The 10394-nt window shown below is 38.8% G+C and overlaps 1 protein-coding gene across 2 annotated transcripts in view; it reads left to right on the top strand.

Annotated features, from left to right (window-relative positions):
- Positions 1–1434: 1434 nt before the first annotated feature.
- sugt1 (SGT1 homolog, MIS12 kinetochore complex assembly cochaperone) overlaps positions 1435–10394 on the top strand; it is a 42983-nt gene continuing 34023 nt past the window's right edge. Inside the window, exons 1-8 of one of the 2 annotated variants that reach the window (XM_015050418.1) lie at positions 1435–1579; positions 1679–1724; positions 2888–2978; positions 3588–3657; positions 4494–4564; positions 8561–8614; positions 9708–9736; positions 9918–9940. In XM_015050418.1, the coding sequence (XP_014905904.1) occupies positions 1566–1579; positions 1679–1724; positions 2888–2978; positions 3588–3657; positions 4494–4564; positions 8561–8614; positions 9708–9736; positions 9918–9940 (398 nt within the window). In that variant the 5' untranslated portion in view covers positions 1435–1565. Of the gene's footprint in view, positions 1580–1675; positions 1725–2887; positions 2979–3587; positions 3658–4493; positions 4565–8560; positions 8615–9707; positions 9737–9917; positions 9941–10394 lie in introns of both variants that reach the window. The other variant, XM_015050417.1, reaches the window with a different exon arrangement.

The raw sequence follows: 10394 nt of genomic DNA, 5'->3' as shown, positions 1-10394 counted from the left end.
AGGGCCACTGAGAAAAAAATAAATAAATATATATATATATATATATATATATATTTTTTTTTAAATCTGACTTTTTCCTCAGAATTTTTACTTTTTATTTCACAAGATTAATATCTGAGAAAAAAAAAAGTCAGATTATTATTTTTTTTTCCAGTGGTCCTAATCCTCTTCCGTACCAATCCTATTAATAGCATATGGATTCTAAATAAAAGTGAGATTCAGACCAGGAAACCAACTATGCTGCCACACCTGGTATAATATTGTGAAGTGGTCTATCATCCAGAAATTATTCCAAAAGCACATTAATGGCTCCAAAAAGTATATTACTTCTCTGCCACAAGCTGTCTCCTCCCCAACCTCTACTGTATCGAACACACACACCTGCTTGAGTGTGACACCTGGCTGGGTGAAAACACTGAGGAAAAGAAGCAGGTCCTGATCACATCCATTGGTCTTCAAGTCTGGAGCATCCCAGCTCTCCTGGCATCTTAAGGGCCGACAATCAGGACTCTAGAAAACATCCTACCAAACTCCAAGTCTCTCAGACTTCAAGACTGATCCTGCTTGCCATGAAGGTTCCAGATAAACTAGTCTTGACCCATCTCAGTTCATGAGTGAAAATTTCTCCTGACCCTCTTCAGTTAGCCCACCAGCTGCTCTCTTCCTGTTTCTGTTCTGTCTTTACACCTCTGACTTTAAGTACAACCGAGTCTGAGTCAGACCACCTGCAAATGTCCTCCGGAGACTCTGCAGACAGTGGGGTGTACTGATGGACATGAGTCATTGTACAGATAGATGGGTGGGACACAATCTGCAGTAGTCTTCCTCTCCTCACTGTGGACAAGACTTGGAAGATTCATCTCCAGTGTAGTGGTCTGTATGGGAGTGAGAGCAGCTGTGCCCTGTTTGCTAGCAGATGCTACAAACTCAAGCAGGAAGTCTTTGGACTGAGCCTGGAGACATTTGAGTGAATCGGGGACAAAATGGCGTGGCAGGAAATTGCTTAAAAAACAGCTAACGAAGAATTGGTACAGACAAAGGTTTCCCTGCCCATAGACATTAGCATACACATTTTTGAAAAAAATAAATAAATTACGTAAGTTACAATGTACTTTCAAACTAGGGTTAATAAAGTATTGTTGAATTGAATTAAATTACCTTTCATGACATTACTCTTAATAATTTATAGTGATTGAAAAATTTCCCACTTCTGTTATTTTAAAACCTCAACTCAAATTGTGCTATATTATTCAGATTGAAAACCTTCTACTTGGTTGGTGTTTTAACCTTTAATTTACACCTCCTAGCTCTTTCTTAGTAATAAATTACTTACTCGGGGAACCCCATAACACAGCGAGATGTTTTTTTTCTTCTGTAAATTCATGTTTTGTTGATCTATTCCAGACCAATGGGAGGAGCAGCGTCAGCGTCAGAGCTCAACGTAACCGGATGTTGTCGAGCCTTCTGTTGCGTTCACTGACAGTCGCTGCTAACACGTTTTCTAGTACTCTCCACGTCTAGAACTTTCCTGTCAGAAACACAGTACAGGTCTGCGGGCGAAACCCATGGCAGCCGAACGGTAAATTAAACCCGCTTATTTATTTCTCTTTGACTCGGTTTAATGCAACATTTCCCATTCATTTAACCAAGTCCGGGCGTGTGATGTTTCCTTTAGCAGCTTCTCTGATAGCTTCATTGACGAAGATCCACAGAAAGCTCTGGAGGTAAACATTAGCATTTGTTTCCATCTATGGTTTAATTCTGCTGGTGAAGGTTGTTGGTTTAAAGTTAAAGTGATATGACTAGCTATTCTGTACAGCTATCCGAGACACTGCATGATAATGCACATTATGTTAGCTTTGGTTTAACTTTGCTAAGTTAGCTAATGTTTCCTGCTAGCACTACTTTGGAAAGCAGTAGAGAGCTGACAGAGATTTAAGAATAATTGTTGCATTTTATTTCGCCTCCAGTTTGCGTAATAACTTTGTATTCATTATTTGCAGCTAAATACTTAAAGTTAGCATAATAGTTAGCTGTGCAGTCGTTCAGTATTGAGTTTAACTGAAAGTGAAAGCCAGGAGACGTGTTTCTGGTTGTTTCTGTAGCTACAGCATTTACTGACGCTTTCAGAGCTTAAAGCGATATTCATCTCCTAACGAAAGGCATGTTGGCAACATTTTCAAAACAAACAATTACTTATTACCACGGTGATATTTCATGATGTCAAAATCATTCGTGGACGCAGATATGTCGTTAGCTACAACCAAACATTTGAGCAATTTATGTCCCTCAATTCAGAGTAAAACCTGTAAAATGTTGTGACCCAATCACAAAAATGTTTAATTTTATTTTTTCAGACCTTTCTATGAATTGTTTAATATGTTTTTTTTTTTTTTTTTTTTTTTTTTTTTTTAAGATTTTTGCCTTTAAATGGTTTTTGCCTTTTCCAACCAGTTAAAGACAATTATCTAGTAAAGTACTGTGGCTTTCATTTAGCCAAAATCACGAGTTTTCTTACAGTAAAAGGTGTTTTCACAATGACCATCAGCAACTGGGAAATGAAAAAGCTGTATTGCGTACAATATTTGTTGATGTAAACATTATAGTTAAGATCTCAAAAATTCTTCTTCTCTTCAGGTAAGTTGAACGGTTTTGTTTGACCAAAGCGAAGAACAAGTAGCTTTACAATCTAAACTAAAATGACTGTCACGAATTTAGTCAGGAAATTTTCTAAGGCTTTGCTTTTAAAAGAGTTTATAAGTTAACTCAGCAGGAGTTGAGGATTTTTCTTGCCCTTTTTTGCGTTTATAGTTTTTATTTCTGTACTCCGACTCAAATGGAAACCACGTTAAAATAAATAGTCTAATGGTTGCGTTGCTCGTTTCAGGCTCTTAATGAGGCTCTGCAAGGAGATTGTGACAATGCTGAGTGGTTCTGCCAGCGTGCCTATGCCCACATACTTCTGAAAAACTACAGCAGTAAGTCAAGTTCACCTTCACACAGGTGGAAACGAAATTACTCCACAGTCATAGTTAGCCACAAAATATGGTAAGCTACATTCTCGCATATATATTTACAAAATAAAGTCACACACCATTTAGTATATTGAATATCATTTAGCTTTTGCTTGTTTTAGTGATTTTATTAAAGTGTAAAATTTACAATTTCATTGAACAGTTTTTAAGTCTGCCAAATTTGTTTTTCTTTCATTTTACTGCTATGAGACCTTAAAAAGCACAAGAACTTTGATTCTGTTGCACAAATTTCTGTAAATATATCGAATGAGCTCTTTATACCAACTTCTGATGAAATTTAAAAAGTCAGGTTAGTGTTGTAGCACACCGAGAAACTTAATATTCAGCAATGTAGTGTCTGATATCATTGACAAAATATTTTTAGTTTGATTTCTAGTATAGTATCTCTGATTAGCCGTTAGCTATCTACCGCTAGTCCTGGACTTCTCTACCAACTCAGATGTAGGTCCCCAAATTCTGCCATGTAATTGGCTAAAAAAGTGACTGGTTACTGTTGAATAACTGCTTGACCTCAGTGATTAACCTTTTTTTTTTTTTTTGCCCCCCTTTTAGGTGCCATTGATGATGCAAAGAAAGCCCAGCAGCTAAAACCCAGCTTACCTTTAGCCTTCATGCGAACAGGGTGCGTCAAATAAAACAACTGATGTTTGTGTAATTTACTTAAAGATAGAAATGAAACCAACCCCTGGCTCTGCTGTCAAAGAAACGACAATGCTTAATTCCTTTAAGTCTCTGGAAGCATTGAGGGTGAGCAATGATGATTTAAGCCTTTTTAAAAAAAAAAAAAAAACAACAACAACCAAAAAACAGCTCTTTAGGGTCTCAAATTTAGTTTGTCTTAATCCATGCCACTGAGTCTTCAGGTACATCTCAAAAAGTAGAATAATGAAAAAGTTCAATATTTTTAACACTCATTTCAGGAAACAAAACTCATAAAACGTATTAATTTCACATAAGTTGAAGTATGTCAGGCCTGTGTTTCTTGTCATTTTGGTGATTATGGGTAACCGATAACAAAAACTCCAAATTCAGTGTATGAGAAAATTTGAACATCATGAAGAAGTTAAATACTGGGACTTCCTGGTGTCAGTGTAATCAACTAATTTAGCCTATAAATGGTGTCCAAGTACATAGAAATGAATTTTCAGTAGCCTGACTTTTCATAATTTACATATTATTTATATTTTGTCCGACACGAAATTCAGAGATTTTGTGATCTATAAAACACGATCAGCAAAATTTCAGAAATAAAGGCTTAAAATTTCAATCCATATTAGATTTTCACTTTCTAAAATGAAGGACAACAAATAGAAAACATTAAGCTATTTAAACTTAAAGTTTGATCCAGTCAAACTTGTCATGTAGCTAAGAAGCTTCTTTTGTTAAAGAAGACGTCCACGCAGATTTTACAGAAGACGGCACACTCTCAGTTATTTATTTTTTCCTGTTTTCATCCAGAATTGGAGAGTACCACCTGAAAAACTACGAGTTGGCACATTCGGCTTTCACTCAGGGTCAGCAGCTGGACGGTGAGTTCAGTCCACTTCTGCTTTCTGCTTAAGCAGACTCCACTTAAAGCCACCCGCTGTCTTTCATTGCCTCTGCGAATATTTATGGTTGTTTTGGATGTATAAATATTTGTTGCTGTGTCAGGGCACAGAAATCCTACTGGCTTGCTCTTACTGAGTGTTTTGTATATATGCTGCTGGATTCTCCAAACATGTGAGAATGTGAATCTGTTGTTGCGAAGATTTGTTAATTTACTGCTGCTTATGGGTAGATGTGGAAAATGTCAAAAGTGCCGGTACCCAGTTTGTCTTTCGAACTGTGTCCTTGAGTCCAGACTGTTGTGGCTGATTTCATCACAATTTTTAATGCAGATTAATGCATTTTTATTTAAATGTGTTGAAACTGATGGGTAATATTGTTACAGGTTGAACTTGCTGCACTAAGAATGAAGACTGCGACATAAATACCACGATAAAAATCATTATTACTTTCATAAGAAGTGAGGCTGTTAAATAAGTTGATTTGACAACTGCCTATAAATAATTTGTGAGAGAAACTACAGTCTGTACCCTGAACACACCATCAGTCAGAATACACACTGAGGATACTGTAAGCTTTTTTTTTAAATTATTATTAACTTGATCAGTGTTTATGCTTGAGGCTCTTATTGTGAAGGTCTGTGAAAGGTTGTCTCATTTCATCTGACTTGAACAATTGAGATGTTTTGCCGACTCCTCCTTTATTAATCAAAGCAAATGTCCCCAAGCTTTTTTATATTAAATTTAACAAAATGGCCTCAGTGCTCTGTTGGTTTATCCATTTATAATCTGAAAATAGTTTGAGTTGGTTTGATGAATTTAATGAATAGCAGGAAAAAAAATCAGATATGACCCAGAAGCTGAGCTAATTTTTCTTTTAACTCTATAGCTAACTTTGAAAACATTTAGCGCACTTGGCTTCCCCTTTATGAATTTTTCCAGATCTATTCTAAAGTGCTAATTTACTTGGTTGTTTTGTCCACTTCCAGTTGAAAAAAGCTTGACATCTGTGTTGAAGTTTTGGTTTTAAAATTCTCCAAGTAGTTAGACGTTTATGTTCATGCTCTTATTTTTATGCGGTGTGGCAAACAACGTTTATTTTGAACCCACAACGCATTGCAAAAATCTACCAATGTTCTGCGCCATTCTGACCCGAAGCCCTACAGCGGTCAATGAAGCTAAAATGGTAACAGAGTTGGCAACAAACCTGAAACCATGAGGGGAAGTGATGTTTTAAAGAATCACTTCCTGAAGCACAACTGTACAGGAGACCAGCAGCACATTTACCCTGTTACCCACCATGTGGCAGTGACAATATGTATTACTTCAGGGTAATGGATTGTGTATTACCTTGTGATAATATATATAGTCAAAGTAATACATGTTGTCATTGCCACATGGTGGGTATCAACATGGTTAATACTTTAGCATTACCTTCTACTAAATGCCGTGTTGGTAGAGCGCTGTAGCATTAGCTTCCTCTATATACCATGTTGGTACAGCATTTAGCATTAGCTTCCACTAAAAACCATGTTGTTAAAGGGCTTTAGCATTAGCTTCCACTAAATACCACGCTGGTATAGCGCTTTGGCATTAGTGGATCTAATGTTTATGGTTAGTGCTTTAAGGTAAAGCTAGCTTTTTAGTTAGCAGTATCCACCAACACTACATGTATGGTAGTGTTGGTGGAATATAGGAATGAAAGATAAATAATTATTGGTATCGGCATTGGCTAAGATAAGCATGTTTAGATGATTATCTTCCATAACAGCAATATTAATATTGGCTCAAATGTTCATACTGATGCATCCCCAGATGAAACACATTCGCTTTCAAAGACTATGAGAGAGACTGCTCACAGTCTGGTTTTCTGTTCTTCACCAGAAACCTCAGCAGCCTGATTTCCTCAGTTTTGTCCAGATTTGGCTTATATAATTGATAAGCTTAGTGTAACTTACTAAAGGTTTGCACAGTTGAAGATGATCCGTTTCATATTTCATAACGGCTTAGTGCAGCAATAGCTTTGATACCATTAATTCTGACAACGTTTGTATTTGATAACTAAAAGGCTACGAGGAAGAATGAAATGTAGTCTTAGTTTTAAACCTTTTTTTATTATTCAACTGCATTGTTTTATATTCCAAATTTAATTGAAACAGATATTGTAAAAGTTGACCAAAATACAGTTTTTTTTTATTATTTTAATGAAAAAGATTAGAGTTGAGGCTTATGATTAAAAAGAAAACTAAGTAGATCACACAGAAAAAAAATAGATTTCTAAAGTTAGATCCTAACTTTGACATAAAATCATTCCGTTTGATTTCTCAGTGTTTACATATTACTAGTTCATAAAGACTAAATTTCAATCTGATGAGCTGCACATTGAAGTTTACATATGAGAGTCACTTTAATGAGCTGCCCACACGTCGTTGCTTAGAGTCAAGCTTTCTCTTACAGTGTCTTTATATAACTCATAAATGCAGTTAATGTGAACTCTTTCTTCTTCGTGTGTTTAGACGCTTCACATTTACTTCTACTTGATTTCAATCATGTTCTTCTGCTTCCCCTGAATGTTTCCCTGTGAACGTCGGACCACACCGAGACCAGCGTTCAGTGGGTTCGCCTTGTGAAAATAACAGATGTTCATTGGATGAATCTTCTTGCTTGTTAAAAGCTGAATTATTGTTACGTTGCTTTAGGAGTTTGTGTCCGAGACAAGAACTGTTGTCTCTTTCAAAATGAAAATGGAGAAGAGAAAAAAAAAAAAAACAGCTTTCAGAATTTATAAAACTTGCTAATGAGACAGATGGAGTGCGAGACAGTCAGGGTCTTACCAGGGTGCAGACAGCAGGAGACCCAGCAGCGTTGGGAAGGAAGGAAGCAGAACCGAAGTTGCAACGAGCTGTAGAATCTCTAAAATCACAAAAAAGAGACAAACATATTGATTCTGACTTTCTGCAAAAGATAAGTAAAGAGAGAAAAGTGACTATATTAAGTACCTGTACTCCATAACACACCTCTGAGCACTAAGGGTGCATTCACACCAGCCTTGTTTAGTCCACTTTACCAGAAAATAAAGCTCGTTTGTTGAGGTGTGAATGCGCAATCAAACTCTGATGTGTAAAAACTGCTTCTTCACTAGTTCTTGGTGCAGCGCCTCCACTAGTTAGAGGGTTTTACTAACTAAGGATTTGATTCTGCTGACACAGTCAGTGTGAGAGAATTGTACCCAGCTGAAAATGTAACAAATGTTACAAATTGTGGTCCCCGACTGAGGATACTGGAGGTACTTTAGACTGGAAAACACCCACATCTCTAACACTGACAGAGGGGAAACTTAATGACTGAGCCTGCATTATATGGGGTGATAAAAGGTGGACCAAGGTGGTCAATAGTTTCTGGATGTTGGGATAATATAAGTCACATTACTACCAAAAATATTCGTGCTGCTGTCGGACACTTGCCTTTGCGTCTTTTGTGTCCTGTTGCAAATTTTAGGTTCACCTTAGAATTAGAAAAGCATAGAAGTCAGCAATTTATGGAGCGGTCAGATCTAGATTTTGTGATTTATGAAGATGTAAAATGGAGCTTCTAAGTTTCCCTCAAAGTACAGCTCAGATCTTTGTATTTTTAGCCATCAATCTTATCTACCTCAGCAAAGGTGTAAAACTCAGCCTCTGTCCTCTTCTGCTGACATTTGACTGACAGACCGGCCCACCAGGTCATGTCTGCACATTTGCACTTAACAATAGTCACCCCACTGTTGCCAACTCAGCGACTTTCTTGTCATATTTAGCAAAATTTAAGACAAAAAAAAAAAAAAAATCAGTATTGGCCAAAATCAGAATCGCAGATTGTCAATTTTTCTTAAAAATTGGTATTTGTCGATTGGGCAGAAAACTGCAATCGATGCCCCTACTAAGAAATGTATAAGGAGGGAAAACATTTCAAACTATGCTTTCTTTGTTTTGTTTGCAGATTCTGACAAATCATTTGAAGTCTGGATAAAACGATGCGAGGAGATGATGGGGAGTAAGTAGCTCTCACTTATCAGTAAAATTTACATTGTGCTTACATCTGACATTTTATTAGTGTCCACTTTAACTGCACTTGGCAGCGATGAAATGTAAAGTGCCCCGCCACATCGGGGGTTTGTAAGCAGGATTCAGCCGAGGTTTACTCCCTGTAAATTAGGCCGCGTGTTGTGTTCGCCGCTGCCGTCGAACACGGAACTAAACGGTGCAGTCGGGGAGCGGATCAGCTTATCTGATCAAACAAACGAGCGCGCACATATGCAGGGGATCCGCTCCGTGTGCTCCCCCCCATGTTGGAGGCAGCGCCACTCTGTCCAATGAAAGATGCATGCCTTGTCGGGGCTGCCGTCAATGTTGCGGCCCTCCGGATTATCTCCAGTAAACAGGAGCACGGGTTTTGACAAACATGCTTCACACCCGCGTGCGCTTGTACACTCCCCCCCCGCGCCTCCCAAGAGCGCCGTGATTTATCAGAGTTCACGTTGCTGATGTTCGAAAGTCCCCGGTGAGACACAAGCCCTTTATACAAACCCGCGCACACAGAGAGCGAGAAAGGCAAGCAGAGCCTTAGTTACTCACGCACACACCGTAAGCAGGTGTTTCTCCAACCGACAGCGTGTTTACCACAAGCTAGCACATATGGCACGTGGTTATTCTGTCACATGTGGCACAGAGAGTGTCAGAGTTCACACAAGTTCTGCCTCCCTTCTAAAAGCCCCCCCACAGGCCCCGCTTTGCCTCCCATTTCAAGCTCGACCTCATTAAGGCGACGTTACCGCACCGCCTATCATCTCAACCCGCTCTCTCCGCCCGCTACGCGGTGAAGCCGGTGAATAATGCATGATGGCCCACTGTGTAAACGGCGTGTGCGACCTCGCTTTGGCTCACAGGACTTTTAATGGGCGTAGATGGACCAGTAAACAAAACTGGTGGAGAGGATGGGTGAGGGTGGAGGCGCCTCCGTTTGCCGCCACTCACCCACGGTGTTGGAGCCGAGTACTTAAATATGTTTTTAGAGGCTGTGTCGTATTAAAACACTCAAAGGGGATTTAGTTGTTTATATTGTTGTTTTTTTTCTCTCCTTTCCACAGCTCAGACACAAAACGGCAGCGATGCCTCGGTGAGTTTCTCTGTGGAGCCACTTGGGGGCAGTGTTGCTCTCAGCATCAGATGGGTTGTTTGGGCTTTGAAAAAGCAGTAAAAGAAAGAAGCTTGTTGTTCTTTTTTGTGTGTTCTTATTGTTTAATGATTGTGTTTTTGTCGTTTCTTCCTCTCTAATTATCCTCCCGACTCGGGGCCAGACATCAGCTGCTCCACCTGTGAAGTAAGTGTGCTGTCAGTATACCTTACTTCGGCCTCTTTTGATGCGTTTTTGCTGTTTATCTCCCCATTGTGCAAACCCTCTGCTCTCCATTACATACTTGTCGTGTCACAACGACGTAGGCATGTGGAACATCTTGTATTATGGATGGTGTTTAATATCAAAATGGCAAAGACAGAATGATGAGAATCAAATTAATCCCTTGCAGTGATGGGTGAATGTGTTGGCACTGTTGCTTGCTACCCTCTTTTATTGCAGAAGCTGAGCTGAAAGTTTGAGAAAAATCCAACGTCTGAGTAAATTTTTCATGAAATAACAGCTTGTAGCAAAACCACTGGTGGCAGAATTATTGGCCCCCCTGCTGGTGGTACGATGCACAACCCTCTTGTGCCCGCAGGACAGATCTTTGACCAGTTTTCATTTTGACAGCAGATTTTTTATTTTATTATTTATTTAT

This window comes from Poecilia latipinna, unplaced genomic scaffold (assembly GCF_001443285.1).
Source record: "Poecilia latipinna isolate Pla-1442-1.1 unplaced genomic scaffold, P_latipinna-1.0 Scaffold990, whole genome shotgun sequence".
Taxonomy (NCBI): Eukaryota; Metazoa; Chordata; class Actinopteri; order Cyprinodontiformes; family Poeciliidae; genus Poecilia; species Poecilia latipinna.
The sequence above is the reverse complement of the archived record's forward strand: the minus strand, read 5'-3'. Positions and strand labels throughout refer to the sequence as shown.